General features: G+C 45.0%; 1 protein-coding gene across 3 annotated transcripts in view; it reads left to right on the plus strand.

The window, feature by feature from the left end:
- The window catches only part of TOM1 (target of myb1 membrane trafficking protein), a 39,077-nt gene extending 22,378 nt beyond the window's left edge, over positions 1-16,699 (plus strand). For 2 of the 3 annotated variants that reach the window (XM_066633341.1, XM_066633343.1), the window contains 6 exons: positions 1,061-1,175; positions 1,950-2,070; positions 9,786-9,861; positions 12,966-13,025; positions 13,759-13,798; positions 15,498-16,699. In XM_066633341.1, the coding sequence (XP_066489438.1) occupies positions 1,061-1,175; positions 1,950-2,070; positions 9,786-9,861; positions 12,966-13,025; positions 13,759-13,798; positions 15,498-15,646 (561 nt within the window). In that variant the 3' untranslated portion in view covers positions 15,647-16,699. The remainder of the gene's footprint in view (positions 1-1,060; positions 1,176-1,949; positions 2,071-9,785; positions 9,862-12,965; positions 13,026-13,758; positions 13,799-15,497) is intronic. The other variant, XM_066633342.1, reaches the window with a different exon arrangement.
- Positions 16,700-19,672: the final 2,973 nt, after the last annotated feature.

The following is a 19,672-nucleotide window of genomic DNA, read 5'->3' on the forward strand; positions in this document are numbered from 1 at the left end:
TATCTAACCTGGGATGCCCTTTCGCTTCTGATAGATATTGCTTTGCATTCCACCCAACCTGTTGTTGTCTTGACATGGGTTAGTGGAAATGTTTTTTACAAAATACTGATTCGGCCTACACCAGGAGCCACTAGGACCACATTTCCTTCATTTGCATTGCATGTTAGTCCATGGATATATCTGTCGTTAACATTGGCCCAATTTTTATGACATTCCACTGTAGCCCAGTGCGATATACAGGTCTCTAAGGAACAAAGACAGTGGCTTCAAAGGAGCTTCACAGTCTTTCATTGCTTGAGGTCTCAGAATATGGCTTGGAGACCCTTTTTGATCATCCCATGCCGCTGTACTGAAGAGGTTCACATGTGTCTTCTGGTTCATCATTCTCTACATTTTGCAGCAATAATGTTTGGAAAGGCAAACAGAGAGGGATTGCAACAGGTGTGAGGTTTGTAGCCACTGTTCATGCTGCTGTGTGGGCAGGGGTTGCTGAGGTTTAGTCTGGATCAGTATCCACATGGCAAGTATTCCTAGGTAGAGGAGGAATTGCATCCAGGATAATTTTCATTGAGATCAGGGACAGAGAGCTGTCAGGAGAAAAGATGGAATCGGGGAATGGATGTGCTAAATGTCCAACCCTTCTTGCAGAGTGACGCTGAAGCCATAAGGTGCGATTCAGATGAAGTTGCAGTGTCTTGAGTTTCACTGGAACTTGAGTTCACAGTTAAGCATTCAAGTCTCATTGATTGCAGTGGAAGCAAGCCTAGCTTTCTCTGGCCATACCACTCTTGGCCTTCCAGTTAATAGTGAAGGCCGCAAAAAATCAAGGGAGTCACCCTTGTCTAAATGCTCACATTCCAAGTTTGTGTTTTTTCCATGGCATCCTAAAGTCAGTAGCACATGCTTCTCAGAGGATTTTATGTAATAGGTGACATTTTAGCTTTCCCCGTCCATGGAAAACACATGATTTCTCAAACAGAACCACCTGCACCTGGGCGGAAATTATATGATGCTTAGGAATAGTGCAGGAATGGCAAGTAAATGTTTTGTGTCTTCAAAGCAGACAAGCGGAGTGGAAAATACAAGCAATTTGATTGACGTGGGGCCTCGTGCTACCCCTGTGGGGAAAGAGCCTGAAGCCACCAACACCCTCTCATCACAGCTTGCAAGCATGAGTGAGTAACTAGCCCCATCCCTTGTGCTATGCCATTTCTCCCAACCCCCCAGCTCGGTTTTCTGGCCACCATTCCCCAGCCCAGAGGTCTCCAATACTTGCACCACATGGTATATTGTACACATTTTCACAGACGCCCCCAAAAATCCATTTTATAAATGAATGAATCAAATTTAAATGAATGAATATGTTTTACTTGGACCTTTTCTGTAATCAGCATGATATGATTCAGGACAAAAGACAAATGTGACCGCACCGTGTCACATTACAAGGAAACTTACAAAGAAACCATGCCATTCTTCCACTGAAAAATGATATATAACGAGTAAAAATGTCAAGCATTAGTAAATGCTCTAAAAAAAGATAAGTTGCTGCTTACCAGATGTGGCCCCCAGGCCGTAGTTTGGAGATCCCTGCCCCAACCCACCTTTTTCCAGTCTCTGGACCTTTCTGTCCTTGTATTTCTTCTATACTTGTTTAAAAAAAGAAAAGAAAAAAGAAAACCCTCTGAAGATTTGGGGTAGCAGAATCAATAATGGAAAATCAGCAAATGCCTGAAATTTTGTTTTCTTTTCAGAACATTCTGATGGCTTAATTTGGGGGGGGGGGGCTGGGATATGGTCTATCCAACCTCTTCATATAATTGCCCTGCCCTAATATTATGCAAAAAGAGCTTCCAAATGGACCTGGCATCAGACTTCCAAACCAATCAGTGTATCCCATGACAATTAGTTGCATTGTATGGAACCCTGCTCCCGTCTTTTGCTCCTTGCAGGTCTGGATTCTGGCAGCGTCAGTGCAGGGCTCCAATCCCTGGACCAAGCTGGCAAACTGGAAGAAGAGTTTGACATGTTTGCACTGACTCGTGGCAGCTCCTTGGCAGAGCAGCGCAAAGAGTGAGTAGGCAACCACTCCAACACTCCTACCGGGGCCAGGTGACAGCAGCAGGCCTGAGCTTTCACTGGTGCTGACGGCTGTAAAGCCGTCAGCAGCAGTCGTAAAAGGCGATCTGGCAGTGCACTATTATGAAGCTGGAGTTTAGTGCGAGATACCAAGTTGACTTAAGAAACAAGCTGTCTTGCACAATGCAGGGGAAGCTGCAAATCCATAGAGACGTGAACTCTAGTCTAGTCTAATCTAGCCTAGACCCTTTAAGGTTTCCATTTCCAGTGCATTGCTGTTGAGTTATTTTTGAAATTTTGTTTGTTGAGCTTGCTTGTCCCTTGTTTGTTTGAACAGGAAAAAGAATGTCATTCACACCTGTATTTTCACTTTTGCATTTGCCTTTTGCATAGTAGGCTGTAAGGTAGCCACAGCTCTTCACCTTCATGGGTCCTCTTTGATTTCACATTGTGAATCAGCTTTTGTGATAGAGGTCCAAATTCTTCTTCATGGTCTCTGTTCTTGTTGTTGGCATCCTTCAGTCTCGGAAGACTATGGTATCGCGCTCTGAATAGTGTTCTGGAACAGAGTGTCCTCTCCAGTGTGCGAAGCCTGGGTAAAGTAGGTATGGAGGATAGACTGTTACCCATGCAGCAAATCCCCCCTCTCCATGTCGCTGAAATGGTCCAATGGAAAGGCAGAAGCCAATACAGTTGGTTCCAGCGGCGTCGCAGGAGTTGCCAGAACGTGACTGTGTTCAGCCATGAACTGCCTCAGGGACTCCGGCTCCGGATTTTGCCTCGAGGTTGATTCCTGAAGCCTTTTCCATAACTGGATGTAGCCACAAGGCAGTGAAGGTTTGGGATCAGAGTTTTCCTTCTCTCAGATGAGCTGCCTTCCCAGGCTGATGAGTCCCATCTACCCGGTGGCTGTTCTGTCGCCTCTTACAACAAGTACAGCCAAACTGAGGGCCTATTCTTATCCCCAGCCCTCAGGGGAATGGTCTCTGTACAGTCTCACAAATTTGAGTTCTCTGTTTGTGTGGAGTTGACCTTGGGAACTTCTACAGTTTTGTACAGCATTCTATTCATATTCAGAGCTGTCAAGGTGGTTTGATCTGCTGAGGCAAGCTTGTAGCATTGGAGAGATAATGGGAGGAGGGTGCCAAGACACAGTGATCAACTAGTGGGAAGCAGAAACAGACTTGAAAGCAGACCCGGGTTGGTTCCAAGGAGAGAAGCAAGGCAAGGGAACTGAGATTGTTTTTGTGGAGAGAGGTTCATGGTGGCTCAGCAGTGCTGGAGCTTCGGCTTGGGTTAGCACCAGGGGGAAGGGTATGGAAAAGAAGGTTGGTAAGGGGAACCATTTAATACCTGTTTTAATTGCTGGCTGACACAGCACTTCTTGGGTACCAGAGGGAAAGGGGATGCTTGACTCAGCATCAGCAGGACTTGGAGCAGTTCACAAATTTGTTCTTGCAACAGCAGCAAGTATGAGGAAAAGACCTGAAAGCAGACACACAGGGACTGTGAACCAGCTTCCTGTACCCAAAATTCCCATATGGATGCTTGGAGGCTATCCTGGGGTGAAGTTACTGAGAACCTTTCTTTTGTGCTTGGTTGGCCCTTGATGGTTCATCCCCAGCTCAGAATGGATGTCTATATGCTTCTACACCCTGCGGAAGGTGCAGCTCAGGGTTTCTTGATTGCCCAGGAGGCCTGGACGTCAATTACTGTTCAGCTCCTAATTAAGGTTACAGTGAGGTTGGTGATGGAAGACAAGGTTGAAAGCACCTCTTCTGTGTCACTAATGACTTTGTTTACTCTGAAGTGAGGAAGCTCTCCATATGTGGTATGTTTACAGTTCAAATCTGCTGACCAAAGCAAAGTGTGGTCATGAAATTCTTTTCAAAATGTAAAGACAAGGCTTCTCCTGAGCCAGCCAGCTAGGGTGGGGGGGGGGGAATGCTCTGAATCAAAGTTTCCCTTTTCCATAAGGCCTGAGGGGCCTGAACCTTCTCTGCCATCGAACCAATTCAAAGTGCCTCAAGACTGGTGTGGGTCACGCTTGCCTGGCTTGCATTGCACAACATTCATGGGCATAAAAAGCAACCTATTGGGCAATACACAGTCACCTTTAAAAAGCTTCACCCTTGTGGGACAAAACTCCCTCCACCACTGAACGTGACACTTGCCTCCTTTTGGACAGAACCACATTATAGAACAGGAAGATTCACCCCAAGTCTGTGGTCTGGGAACTGGCCTTCACTTCCATTGCTGTGATGTCATTGCCTCCTGCCAACTCACCTCCTTCCCCACCACTGATCCAGTGGGGCTGTTCTTATGTTCTTATGGAGAGTCCCATGGCATACAAACGGTCTTCATATAGCCATTGAGATCAATGCAGTGTTCTCAGCAGGATGGCCCATATTGAGGCTCCATCCCCAGAAAGCAGAACATTATTCAGAAACCTACTCTGCTGAAGAGCAAAAATGCAATACGGTGGGACATCTGCAGGGGATCCATTCCCAGACACCCCATGGATAACTAAATCTGTGGAGGGGCCACACCGGCAGCCAGAAGTGCCTCCAAAGCGTCCAGGGCACCTTATGAGGTGCAGGAAGGCTGCGCACCATCTCCCCATGTCTCAGAACACTTCCTGGATGCAACCATAATATACTTCCAGGAAGTTGTTGAGGTCTTCTAGATCAGGTGCCAAACCTGCAGATAAGGAGAGCCCACTGTATAAAGTACAATTCCCACAAAACATGATGCCCTGGTCATGAGGTTGACAGCTGATGCCTCATTTGGGCATGCTGTTCCGCAGAACATCAGCCTGCGTCTACCTTATCTAGCCTGCTGAGATAAGGAGGAAGCTAGCTAGTCTCACTGCATATGCCAGCACACAAAAGTGGAGGACCAGTTTGCTTTCCTGTAGCTGTAATTCTCCAAGTGGTCACCTGTGTCGATACAAAACCCATCTGACTATTCCTTCTGAATGGCACGGCTTCAGCTGTTGGATCGCTTTTGAAGTGCTTCAGTTTGATCTTAGGGGGCAGTCCTGAAAGGTACCAAGGGTTTGGGCATTCCTCCCATCCTGTCAGCACATAGTGTGCACAAGATTTCTCCCACTTGAGAGTAGGAGCAAAATGCTTGAAAAAGCAATGCAAGCTCCCAAGTTTGGCCCTGTGCATGTGCAGAGCTTCGCTATGTATGCCTGCACAGAAGATCACTCAACTAGTTACAAGTAAGACACTTGTCCTTTCAAGAAGAGGCTTTTAAAAGGCCCTTAGGTTTGGTTTTGTTTTTAGCCCGTAGAACCAATGAAGGCAGAATTTTAACTTCATTGGCACATACTCTTTTCCTCACTCCTCTTTCTTCCTTGGCTCAGTCTTATTCTGTAAGAGCTTCCAGGAATTGCAGCAGCAGTGAAATGATTAATTTATTTTTAATAGCATGAGTCAAATGGAGAGCAAAGTGATATGTCAGTGCTTTGCGGACTACTGAGAATCAAAGAGAGTGGACCCAGTTCCGCCCAAGACTTCAGACTACTTTTGTGTTCCGTTTTCTTTTGGTGGCCGTGCTGGTCGGCCTGGAGAAGGAAGCCACCCTTCCATAAATGCACTTTGCTTGCCTTTAATCAATTCTCTGAGGCAGACTGGAGGTGCATGTTTTAGAAATGTCTCCTTTCTCTCACACATCTAAAAAAACCACCATGCACATGTGGGTTTAACTATATGTTTGGTTGGAAAATAATGTTCCTGAAGGGTGGAGGATATTTGCAGTCTCCTACACCAGGCACTACTGCTTACACCTCAAACCTTGCAACTTGTTTGCTCCTACTGTCCCTTTTATGTCACATAGTCATCTCTAGGATATGTAAAAGCAGGTGTAGTGACACAGTATGAGCCAAAAAAATCCCCAGGATCCACTCTCGCCTCTGCCTAAGTCACCCAGTGGCCTTAGGGAAGACATAGGGTGCAGTCCTAACCAACTTTCCAGCACCCCCATAGCAGTGCCAATGGGACATGTGCTGCATCCTGCAGTTGGGGGAGGGGCAGTCATGGAGGCCTCCTCAAGGTAAGGCAATGTTTGTTCCCTTACCTCAGAGTTGCATTGCCCTTATGTCAGTGCTGGAAAGCTGGTTAGGATTGCAGCCATATTCTCTCAGGCCTTCCTCCTCTCCCCCTACCCCACCCCCTAGTTTGCAATATGGGCGCAACAATATTGACCTGCCTTACAGGGATGCTTCTTGGAAGTACTCCAGAGAGGGTTATATGAAGCACTTTGAATGCTCAAAAAGTGCTACACTCATTCTAAGCATTGCTATTCTGCAACAGATTAATGTGTGAAAGAGCTTGCAGTTCTATTTGGCTAAGCTCATGGTCCCTTCCAGCCCATGGTTCCCCAAAACACAGCTGTGCCTCTGGAGAAGTCCCAGACTTGCTACAGGCCTATGCTACCAAGCTTTTGGTGTGGGCATGGATGGTTATGCTTGAGTGCAAAATGCACCCACCCAACTTTTAGCAAAACTAGGCTCGATGCCAGTTGACTTCTAAATGCAGCTGGCACTGTTTGTGTGACTCCTGAAGGGCTTCTAATGTTTGATTCTGAGTGCTCCCTCTCCAGAGAGCCTTGCTGGTTCACCAGTTGATGGGAAGATGCAGGGCCAAGAGTACAGATGCTGTCTACGTGTACCAGGCTGTACGAACGGTGCTCTTGCAAAGCTGTTTGCAGGGAGCAGGGTGTGCAACGGCATAGATCTGTGTGGAAAAGAGGCAGAGCAAAAGCCAGAAGCAGCTGGTCTAGTACTGAAACCCAACCTCTTGGCGCTCACTCTGGGCACTCCCACCCTGGAAAGCTGCAGAGGAGCTGGGCAGTGTATCGTCTCCAGCACAACCTGATCCTCCTGTGACCGAGGCGGGCATGATCTTTCTGAGGCACCTTCTATTTATTCCTCATTCTCCCAACAGGACTAGCTGCATCCTACTTTAGCTCTTCTGCCAGCAACTTGGGACTGTCTGTCCTACAACCCAACCATGCATCCCTGTGCCTTTCTTTCTCAGTGACTTGGCTACCTGATTGAGACACCGTTTGTGAGCACCCACAGGAACTGTTCTTGGGTGTCCTCCTAAGGCCCTAATGAGTGCCTCCCTGCAGGATTTCTGGCACCACCTCAAGCCCTTCCTGCCTTTCTGTTTGGTGTGCGGCATGATAGCAGCACTTTACTTCATTATAGACGCCATCGTGCACAGTGGGCCCTTCGCTGACGAGCACTTCTTTGCAAAGTTTGAGCAAAGGTGGCCCAACCCCCTGGCCCCAAGAGGGAACAGCTCCCGGTGACCATGGAAGAAATGGAGACATGGCTCAGGGCAGCTCACTGCTAAGACGTCTTCATTCGAGGGGGCTTTGCCCATCCTGTATAAGAACTAATCTGCATAGATTGGAGGTTGAGAATAAAGAGTGGGGCTTCGCCATTTGCAGACCAACCGCAAAGCAAGAGATATTGACTCCTGTTTGTACAAGTTTGTAAAAGTTGGTTTCTCCAAGATGATGTTCGGATGCAGGGGGGTTGCTATAGTTGTGCATGCACAGATTCTTGGGAACAATTGACTCTATTCAAGGTCGACAGCAACTCATAATAATCTACCTATCCTGTGGTGTGTATCTTAATAGAAATGTTATTGGAGTTATGTGCTTAGGTAGCTATCAGAGTTGAGCCTTTTAAAATTTGGATTTTGTTTTCGTTCAGGTTCATCGGTATTTTCTAACTCTCTGGTTCACTTCTAGTTCAGATGCTAACTTCAAACCAGTTTTGAACCTGTTTAGACACATTTCACATTTTCTTAAGTTAAATAGCTATCACTGTGTTCACTGTATCGAGTAACTTCGTTACATACATATCCAACTTGCTATTTTTAACTATTTTTGTAATTTTAAAGGCTTTTGCTAACAAATATATAAGAAGATGTTTTTAAGAAAGGAAAGTACTAATTATGCAATGTAAGCAGAACCCCAGATTATTGAATCATTTATTTTTAATCAGTTGCCACTTTTTTGTGTTTATGGACTGGTGCTACTTCCAGTTCAAAGCGATCAAGTGATTTTAATTTTGGGTTATGTTTGAGTTTACTGTTTTTAAAAAATACTGCCTGATCCAGTTCTTGGGGTGGTTCAATTTCAGTTTGACTTTCTGATCGGTAAATGCAGAACTTTGTACCTGCTGTTGTTCTGTAGAAGCTTAGGAAGAAAGGGTATAGAATGTGATCATCAGTGCCAAATTCAGCTTTCTGAATAAGATTTTTCCAGTAATTCTTTGCCCTTCCCTGCAAGTAACAGCACCAGAATAAATTATACAAATGGCTAAACACTACAGAATACAGTATGCAAACTAAGAGAAATTATTATCTACATGCACAGATGATGCTAAATTTATATTTTTGGTGCTAAATTTGGAATGCCTGAGTGCTGATTTTTAAAACTAAAAAATCCTGGTCTGGAGGACACATAGCTCTGGGTAAAGGATGCATTTTAGCAATGAATGATTTCTGTAAAAGGGCAGAGTCTACTCATGCACTTGTCATAATGTAGATTATGAATCAGATTCATAGAGTCTGCGATTGAGTCTCTAAGACTCAAGAATAGATAAATGGATTTCTAATGTTGTATTACACTGACCCTCTGAAGACAATCCGTCTTTATGATGCTACAGATGAAGAATTGAAACTGAAGGGAAAGTAATTGGCTGTGATCACTCAGTCAGTTCATGGCTGAGCTTGGGTATGAACCTAGGAAAAAGGTTGGCACTTGCACGACTGGACCACTTTAGCAAAATCCACAATGAATTCTGCGGAATGGTCATTGGATATTACTGCAGTTTTAGAGTGAACCTTATTGCAATAGGCATTCCCTCCAGAGTGACAGCATGATGCAATTGGAAAAATATCTTGAGCACAGACTCAAGACTTTTAAGAACCATACTTAAATCCTGCTCAGTCATAAGGCTTACTGGGTGTTTTGCAGGAAATTTGAATTGGATTTTGATTGGATGAACAATCCAAATTTTACAGGATTCCTCGTTATGTAAGTTCCATTGTGTTATATAGGATTTATTCCCAGGAAAGTGTGTATAGGATTGTAGCCTAAGCCACCCCAGAGAAGTTCATTTTGTTAATTTATAAAATGAATAACTCTCCTTTCTACTCAGGAGTGCTTAAAATGATTTACAGTAATTCATAGCCCAATTCTATGGTCATAGAGATACAATGTTGCCCTCAAACTATCCAAACTCTCTCCTCTGAACTGAAGTCAGTTCTGTTTGCACAAGAGGAGTGATGGAGTGTGTGATTCTTATGGCTTTCCCCTTAACCCTGCAGTCATCTCTGCACTATACAGTCCTGTTGAAGGTTGTACTGAGGACAGGATGGGGAACTTAATGTGAGCTTCCTTCCACTTGCACTGCTTAGAATACAACCCAGTAAAAACAGCAAATGGACAGTAATAAAAAGATATCAGTAACATTATCAGTGATTTTTAATCAGCCTGTTCTCCTGGTTACAAAAAGGAGGGGAGAATCAAGCTGAAACCCAGCCAGCAAAAGCACTGTCAGAGCCTTGACAGAGTGATAAACTGTGTGGCTTGTTCTTCACAATAAATAAACGTTTCCTTGAATCTCCCTGGAGTGGAGTGAATGTAACACATGATGCATGTCCTTCTAACTTGTCTTTCAGAGTGAAGTATGAAGACCCACTGGCCACCAAAGGGCTCGCTGGAGCCTTAGATGCCCGGCAGCAGAATACAGGAGCGGTGAGTAGCTTCCTATAAAGGTGTGCTCTGAGTGCCACATGCAACAAGATCTCAATTGTAGTTCATTGATCACCCAGCAGATTCAAAGAGCTTGGGGCATTAATATGCAAAAGAAACTAACATACAGGGTGAGTGAATATTGCTTCCTGTATTTCTCCACACATCATTAACATTTGTAGTGGAGCTCTCACATCTCTTCTGTGTTGTTCCTGCAGTGGGCACATCTCTCCATGGGTGGATGTACAAATCCTCACTGGAGATGTTAGTGACATGCCTGAGACGCAGAAATTTTAGTATGCTCGTACTTCCTGGGTTTGCAAATATCAAGCTGTTCTAACATGGGCTGCTATTGACTAACGCAATCAATGACCAAAGTGGCTTAGGTTGAAACACACCCAGTGTTTAGGCTTAGGTTGAAACACACCAGTTACAGGTTGTTTAATTTGCAGATTATAGTCTTTTCATTATTTGTCTCTACAACAGCCTTGTGAATGTCTTGAGGTTAAATTGACTTTATGATGACCTAGGCTTCAACATTCAGCCCCATTTATGTTGCCTTTCAGGGTCTGGGCTGGAAGGCTAGCAGGTCTTCTTCTGCCCAGATCTTCCCTTCTACAGGAAAGGAATGGGTTGCCCTTCTGACACTAGAGGCAGTGCAACCCCCTCTTCTGTGCCTTAGAGTCTTCAATTCAATGTGGAGTTTGAGATTCCCCAAGAAATGTTAAGAATGGGATTTTTTTCAAATCCCTTAGCTCTGTTTTATTTGTGGAAGAGGGGGACTGGTCTCCCTCAGCTGTTCTAGTGAATATTACATCCTGGAAGGTTTCTCTCCCTCCCCCTTCTCCCACCTTTTTGAGCAACTTTCAAAGCCAATTCTTTCTTAACTAGCCGGAGCCAGGTGCTTCCACTGATGGAGCCCCAATCACAAAGTGGATGCTACAGCAAGGAATGGTGAGCATGTATTGCTGCCAGGAGAGAGCAAAATAGATTTCAGAAACTGCTAAGCAAAGAGGTGGTGCTGACTGAACAGCTTGTGAGGACGCCAAACAGGCAAAGTGACAGAGCTGGGCTGAAAGCCAATGAACCCCTCCCAGTTGCGAAATCCACATTCTGGAAGGATCTGTGGACCAGAGAAGCACTTCTGTGATGGATGAAATCCAAGCAGAATGCTTGATGGTGTTATTCCCTACCCTTCTAGTGGGATAAAAACTGTCATCTCTGAATCAAATTGCACATGCCGCTGCTGCTTCCACCAGCACCTGGGTTACACCACCACCCAGAGATCTATACCAGCACAGCATCAGTGATCCCTTCTTGATTTTTTTCCTCTCCACTGGAGGCATTTCTCCCACCAGCAAAGGTCACCATAGGGGTGAGGAGTGACCAGCTTTCAGATCCTAGAAAGGATTTGCTGCAAAACAGCCAGCTCAGAGAGTGCGTCCACTCGCAGTTTGATCAACATCATACTGCCTGTCATTTTGATTCTGTACTTGGTACATAGAAGCTAGATCAGATAGGGAAGTTGCCACAAAATTGTAGACCCCTGCCAGGGTGTCTTGCCCTAAGTGTCCCCACACGCTGTTCCAGCTGGCTTGTGTCCGTCTCTTCCCTCTGTTGCAGAAAACTCTTTTGAGGAAAAAGGGACCTTTGCTTGTGTTTTCTGTAGTTTTGTGTCTCCCTCCCAGTCCCGGTCATAAGTCTGGGCAGAACAAGGGCAGAAGATTGGCCTCTGCAAAGGAAAGAGAGTGCAAGCAGAGTTGCTGGGTACTGGATTGAAGGATCTTTGCTTTCTTGGGTGCAGTGGGTTTTCTTGGTTCAGCTTCTCTGTGATCTCTTCCATGGATTTCAAAGCGAATGCTCAGCAAACTTCTCCTGCTCCTTTTTGCTTCTAGCCTTAAAGTATCTTATGCAATGTCTCGTTGTCCCTCCTTTGCTTTTACCAGCTTATTTGGGTATCATCCTTTGAAAGCAAAGGGTGTTGATTGGTGTCATCTTTTTAAAAAAATATGCACTGTGGGTGGGAAAGAACTCAGTGTCTTTGAGCATGCTCTTAGTACAGAGATAAAGATCCATCTGAAGCACATTTCTTTTAACTCAGCTTGGTACAGGGACTAATTTTTGGTAAAGATCCATATGGGAACCTGGGCCCTATCATATCTACCTGGACCTTATCACACCTACTTCTTCCTCATTTTCTGGAATGATTATGTCCGTCCCGACTCTTCATTGCAGCTCACAAACTCTTATCTTCATGACACAGAGGCACACTTCTTTACCCCAGGAATGTTTGTTCAATATGTGCACATTTTAATCCTCTTTGGAGGAAAGCTTGAAGATAATGATAGTGTGCCCTGAAATGGCCAGAAAGGCAGAAAATGGCAGTGTTTTGAAAATCTTGTGATTTTTAAAAAAAAGTCAATATTGTTTTTTAATATTTTAATATTTTTTAAAGTCAATTCCAAGATCTGGAAGAAGCCTGCTGCACAAAGCGTAAATACTATATTTCAGCTTCATTGGCTAACATGGAAGCTTGCAAGAGACATCTTGATGCAGTTCTCTATCATGTAATGCTGCATAAAAATACCCTCCAGCCCTCTAATGGTGTCTCCTTTGGGATGGAAGGCAGGATAAACATTTAAAAAATGATGCTGAATGTTGCACTTTTTAGTATATGTTAATAAAATAAACAGAGACCTTCCCATTCATGGTCTGTCAGCATAAAGGCCTGGGCTGAAGACTTTCACCACCTTCAAGGGTTGCTTCTGAAGTTGCTAATTCATTGAGACAGATCTTAAGACCCTGTTTATGTGACTCTGAAAAGGTTTAGTTGCGTGTCAGTGTCATTCAAGGTCTCTCCCTCAGGAGGTGGGTCCAAGTCCGCTGAGAAGTGAAACTGACAAGCACCCGACCTTTTCTCAAGTCATGTTGGCAGGCTCCTTAAGAGAGAGGGCTTCAGAATGGTGCAGATTACAGGCAGCTCTGGAAATGGCTCTCAGTTCAAGGGGGTGTTGCAGGGTAAAGAGGATATTTCTGCAACAGGAGCAATTCATGGTTTTATCTTTCTCTGCCTTGTTCTCTTTTTTTTTTTTAATTTCCCTTCCCAGATTCCTGCCCCCCAGGCCTCCCTCATGGAGGATATTGAGCAGTGGCTCTCTGCTGATGTGGTAAGCAACAAAGATAAAACACTTGTTACTCAGGATTAGCTATGGCCATCCCATCAAACCCCTAGGGGGTCCCTGAAGGAAATGTGATAGAACCATCCATCAGAGTTCTCTGTACTGGCATAAATCAACCTTTTGGTATTCCTGCCTCCCAGTTGAGAGGATACATTCCCATTCCTTGCAATGTATTAAACTGCTATATGCCGAGCCAAGGGCTGATTCAGCCACATTAGAAGTGTTTCCATTTTTTCAGCCAGGATGCCATCATCACGAACACCAGCTGTGGTCCCAGCCTTGTGTCCTCCCACAGGGGCAAAATATAGACAAAGACCACCCACCACAGGCAATGGGGTTGTACAAATCATCCTTCTCACCTGTTGGTTAAAATGTTAGTCATTGAATCTGCCTTCCTCCCTTCAGTTATTGCCCTTTGATGTGGGTACAGAAGGCATGTTTTGTCTTGAGAGCTCTGGTGATCCTTCATACCCCTGGTCCATTTTCTTATGACAGTTTCATCTGCTTCTACTGGTCTGGAAGATTCAATCCAAAGCAGGAAAGGGGGGAAATAAATAAAATAAAATTTTATTTTATTAAAATAAAAATAAATAAATAAGCGTCCATTGATTTTTGGATGCTGGCATCCTTGTTTCAATAAGAATTGAGTCTTCTATCTGCATCATAAACTTTTATTTGAGCCGTACCGATTTCCACATGGCCTTTTATTCTCTCTTTTCAGGGCAACGAGGCAGAGGATCCAAAGGGTGTCACCAGTGAAGGTAAGTTGCTTCCTCCTCCTCCTCAAGAGCTGCTTTTCTTGCTCATTCTTGCAGGCTTAGAAGCTTCCCAAATACGGCTTCCATATCTGCATACATCGTGAATGAGTAATACATGCACATGACTCTCTTTGGTTGGTGATTGGGTCACTTCTGTGGCAGCATAACTAAATGGAAATGTCACTAGGCTGGAAGTGACGTGGAGTTGCCAGGAACAGAGTTGTGGCATCCTAACCCCACCTCGGGAAGTGCTTAGGTGATGGTAGCAGGAGGGGGGGCAAGGAGACTGGGATTCATTTGGGCAGCTGTTTGCAAACTCCTTAGAAGTTTGGGAACTGTGGCAAGTTGTTGCAGGGGAGGGGCAAAGTCAATGAAGCGATCCCCAGGATCAAGCTGCTGCCTGGGATAATTAGGGGGCTTAACTTGCTTTCTTCAGTGCCAGCCTTTGGGGGGTGCAGCGAACTCCCCAAGCCTCTGTAGGAGTAAAAAAAGAGCTATCATAACCAGTTTCATAATTGAAAACCAGTGCTGCGGAAGGTAAGCCCTCCCCCATCAGCCCCAGCTGTCGCATGATCCTGAGGATTTTGTCGCTGCCTTCCCCCTTCCTCCACCCCTTAAGGGGCCAGAGGCAAGGCTTCTCAGGTTGGGATGTCACCATGTCCCGATTTGAGAACCTCAGCATTTGGGGATAGTTGGAGAAGGGGAGAGAGGAACTAAGGAAAATTGAAGAGGCAGCAGAGCAAGGCAGAACATCAGATTGGAGTCAGGAGCAGGAGCAAAGATTGGAGCAAAGATTGAAGCATCCCTGCAGGTCTGAGGCTTGGCGCCCAGGGGTCCTTCTCCCCTTTGACAGCCCACTCTGAAGGGAGGCAGCAGAAGCACCTGGAATACCAGCTGGACACATTAAACAAAGCTGCAAGATAGAGGATGCCTGCTAGGACCAAGCGAGTCCTTTGCACCTAGACACCATTTCGAGGGGCAGCAAGTGCTCTTGTACTCCCAGCATGTCAGAAGTATGGCCAGGAGAGCACCCTTGGGGGGGCCCTGGATCTGCTGCATGTTTATATACAGGTATTTATATACTGCCTTCCTTTGGTCGTCAGATTTCTCCTCAGACTTTAATCCAAGGCGGTTTACATAGGCAGGCTGTTCTAAACCCCTGTAGGGATTTTTACAATTGAATAGTTCTAGTCTTTCATAGAACTCCTCGTTCCAGCTGGATTCCTTCCTGGTCTGGCCTCTCTCTGGCCCTTCGCCTCCCACGCTCCACTTGACGGCAACTCCTCTCTGCCACTGAGGGTCAGCTCATCAGTATATCAGCGTGTCGTCAGTTCTGGGGTACTTCCAGTTGTTTCAAACTGGCAGCCTCAGATCTTCAGGCATACAAGACAGCAGCTCTACCAAGTGAACCAGACCTCCTGCATGTTGACACTCAACACACCTTTGAATGTCAAAGTTAAATAGCTGACATGTTGCTCCCATCTCCATGTATGCAGAAATGTCCCATATGAAGGAATTGTGCGTGTCACTAACTCCCAGGCAGACACAAGATGTCTCCAGATTATCTGGCATGGATGCATCCCATCTGTGGAAGCCAGAAGATGGGGTGAACAAAAAAGCACCCCATGGTCTCTTCCAGCTCTGGCTGGATTCCTTATTTTCTTTCCCTCCTCTGAAATGGTTTTTTATTCTTTCTTGCCAGAATTTGACAAGTTTCTGGAAGAGCGAGCAAAAGTGGCTGATCGGTTGCCCGCAGTTCCTAGTCCCTCAACTGGGGTTCCTTCACCCGTCGCCAGCTCCGGCCCTCACCGGAAGAAGGATAAGGAAGAGGATGTGATGTTTGCTCTATGAACTCTCCTGTGGACTTGGTGTGCTGTGGTTGCAAGAGGACCTGTGTGCTGCACTGCTCTCCCCCTCCTCCTTGTTGGGGGAGAGACAAGAAGCAAGAGGGGAGCGAGTAGGGAAAGAGAACCTTCCTCTCCCCTCTCCCCTCTCCTGCTTCCTTTTTTAGGCTGCTTTGGAGATAAGTTAATCATTGCTGCATTTGGGGATTTGAGAGAGAAGTGAGTGGTAAGAAGTGGTTGTAAAGCTGCCAAAGTTGTCAGATGAGAGTTTGGGGGTTCTGCTGTGTGGTCTTGGCAAACTGAAATGTCTTCTCCATTGGTTCCCCTCCCCCTTTATTCTTCTGCGGTGAAGTGACTGTAAAAGCAGTGCTGAAATTTGCTTTTCAGCAAATAGGGGTTTGTAATTTCCTGATAGTCCCACAAGCGGCTGTATTTCATGGTAAAGCTGAGCAGGTCCCCCGCACTTCATCTCCACTCTTCCGCACTTCTCTTTCCCCAGCTGAAGAGGAATCATGGGTCTGGTTGGTGGTGGACAAGAGAGCCATGGGAAGTCAGGCAATGGCACTAGCAGGCCTCTGAGACACCCCTCCTTCCCTATTATGTAAGGACTTCTTGCTTGAGCCTTTTTTCTTTGAAAAGCCTACCTGCAGGCCACTCCATTTCTCTGTAACCAATCCAGGTAACAATGTCATGGAGCATACAGGGAAGGGATATGTGCCTGTTATTATCAATGAATTAAATCCTTGATAATAGGGGGAGATGGGGAGAAACCAGGCTTCAAAGCCAGGACATCCAGGAGGAGCCTCTCCCGAAATAAATTTCTTTCTCCACCATATTTCTTCCCATAAATCTCTTCCCTACAACCTCTCCATCTTTACTATGGAGGCTGAATTCTTTTTATGCATTACTAGAGAACACTCAAAGGAGGAAGCAACATGCCTTGTATTGAAAGGTTAGTGGAGGAGGAGCTTATTGGGGTGACACGTTGAATTATTCCACATAACTGGGAGACTTACCTTTTATATTCCATAGTTTTAAAAAAACAAAACTCTTTGATTTCCTTAGAGACTCTGTGCTTTCTTTGACTCTTGGTCTTTCTTATTGGGATTCCATTGTCAGAGGAAGAAAAAGAGCAGGAGAACTGCAAGGCTGCTGAGTGAGAGATGGTGACTCCTAAGACAAGGGGATGCTCCTTAAGGGGTTTCCATCTGGTACATGTGGACTCTGCTGTTGAAGTTGGGTATCATCTGTATGTTAAATCAGATAGCTGTCCCTGGCCCATCCAATCCAAGCTGCACACCAAGAAAACAGGGGATGCAGACTTGGAATAAAAGCTATGCAGTACAACAAGACATTTGTAAATCACTTTATCTGAATTAAAGTATTCTGTTTTCAAAATTGTAGGGCTGGAGAATTTAGATTTTTTCCCCCTCCCCCCCCTTTTGGTTATTTTTTTTTTTAACCTGTTCCAAGTGGGTAAGTATGAGCCACCATGAATGCAAGTCTTGACACCACTGGGTTTTACTTTGGTAGTTAACATTAAGTGAGGTTGTTCCTTTGAGTTTTGGGGTGGTGAGATGAAGAGCTCTTTGGTCATCACAAGCCTCTGTACTCTTCTCCCCCCCCCCCCACAAAGATAATGTGAGAAGGTCTCTGAGAGGTACTTGTGGTTGGCTCCTTCTTGCCTTGCTCGAGTAATAAGTGTAACAGATTGAGCACGTGGGTAGAGGAGCATGTGACAAACATTCCCAAACCACTGCCACCCCATTGAGAGCAATGCTGACCATGAAAGTAATGATGTCATAGACCTATCCCACGAGTTCGCATATACAGCTTAATTTAAAAAAAAAAATTCAAGTGTTGAAAAGAGCCACAGGGAAGTAACTACTAGTTAGGACTTCCTGGCTCCCAGTTCACATGCTTAATGGAATATTCTATTTAATACATTTTTACCTTCTTTTTTTTCCACTGCCATGGGCTCGAAGGCAGCTTACATAAAATCAAACAATATTGTTCTTATGGAACTATATAATGCAGCCATAGAAACAGAGACATCAGGACCAAAGTCATAAAAGCATCCACAGTGGATAAAACGATAAAATATAAGAACACAAAAATGTAGCCTCACAGAATAAAAGCCATAAATGAAATAATTAAATAAAAATTAATAAAATAATTAAAGACATCTATCAAAGGTGGTAATAAAAGCAGACCTAAGACACAAAAAAACCCCAAACATTTCAAAAAATCCCCACTGCAATCCAGCGCAACAGAAATGCTAGCCTAAATAAAAATATATTTAGCCCCACCGGAATGCTTTAAGGGAGGGGGCAGTTTATAACTCATAAGGGAGTGAGTTCAATAACTGCAGTGCCACAACTGGAAAGGTCCTACTCGTAGCTGCCAAACCCTCACTTCACTTAGGGGGTGTCACATATAAGAGGACCCCTTCTGATAATTTCAGGGAGTGGGTTGCAATGAATGGGAGAAGGTGGTCCATCAAGTACCCTGGTTCTAAGCCTTAAAGATATTTAGGGCCGAATTCTATCCAATTTTCTACACATGATGCAGCTTAGTAATGATTCCTGTAATAAGGGAACAAATGTTCCATTACCTTAAAGAGGCCTCTGTGATTGCCCCCACCCCCAGGATGCAGCGCATGCCCTGTTGATATGGCTGCATCAGCACTAGAAAGTTGGATCATATGGGGCCCTTAAAGGTGAAAACCAGCTCCTTGAATTGGGGCTGAATACAAACCAGCAACTGGTGGTGTTGCCCAAGCAGCAGTTGACCAGCATCAAACTGGCAAGTCCCATGAATATTCCATAACATACTACATAAGCTTCTTGCTTCAGTGACTAGAGGGTGCAAGCTAATAGTTGACTTGCGAGCCTTTTTCTCAATGACAAGAGCCTTCATCTCAGTATGTAGCAGCTATATATCCACACTGCTAGATCTAGTTGGAGGGGGGGGGCGAAGGGCATCCTTGCACTGAACACAGTCTTGGGTCAAGGGGGAAGGATGCGCAGTCATAAAAAGGTAAGAATGTCCTTGTTGCACCAGACCAGGATTCATAGAGTCCAGCCTTCTGACTCCTTCCCTCATTGCTCGCTCCCAGCAGCTGATATTCAGAGGTCTACTGCCTCCGTATATAGCACTCCCATTTAGCTACTGTGAATAATAATGTGAGGTGAAGTGCAAAGAGCAAGACCTTTTTAAAATGCACATGTTCACAGGGAATGGGCATGCGCTGCTACAACTAAAGGGGAGAACGTGCGTGAAATAGTGGGGGGTGCTGATATTTGCCGCTTTGCTTTGTTTGTCAGAGAATTGCTCAGTCTTGAAAGATTCGAACAAAGAAATTAATTATATGGCTTTCCAAAGCCATATAACAGAGCATGCATGAGTGAGGATGAAAAATCCTACTAATCATCACCACTGATGTGATCTAGCAAGTGCCTGTGACGCTCATGCAATCGTATTTCACAGAACAGCTGCAAAAGCAATGGTACAATTAACTGGGGAGAAAGTTAAATTTTCCAGCAGCAAAATATTGCTATTTTGAGTGCTGGGAAAATGCTACTTTCCTATAAAAGAAACAAATGCATTGAAAAAAGATGTCTGAAAAAGCATGCAACAAACGAGTAACTTTGGCTTAGAGAGGCTCACAGGAACTCAGTTTTCAATTCTACACCCACTTTCCAGGAAAAAAGCCCCACAGGGGTTTTGAGCAAGCTCATGATGATGATGAAGAGGCTGCTTTTCAAGAAAAAGTAGTTCACAAAGTGGTTTCCATAGCTCAGCCATTTTCAGCCACTGGGCTGTGGCACACTGGTGTGCCTCGAATGGTCTGTACGTGTGCCGTGGGGGTTTGGGGGAGGTCATTTGTTAGTAGGGCCATTGGGGGGGTGTATGTGAACCCCTCACCAGCAGCAAGGTATGGCTTGTTAATTGTAAAAAAAAAACCTGATAGTGTGCCTTGATCATTTTAGTACCTTGTCAGTGTGCTGTGAGACAGGTAGCCCAATCCTGT

Source organism: Tiliqua scincoides, chromosome 7 (assembly GCF_035046505.1).
Source record: "Tiliqua scincoides isolate rTilSci1 chromosome 7, rTilSci1.hap2, whole genome shotgun sequence".
NCBI lineage: Eukaryota > Metazoa > Chordata > Lepidosauria > Squamata > Scincidae > Tiliqua > Tiliqua scincoides.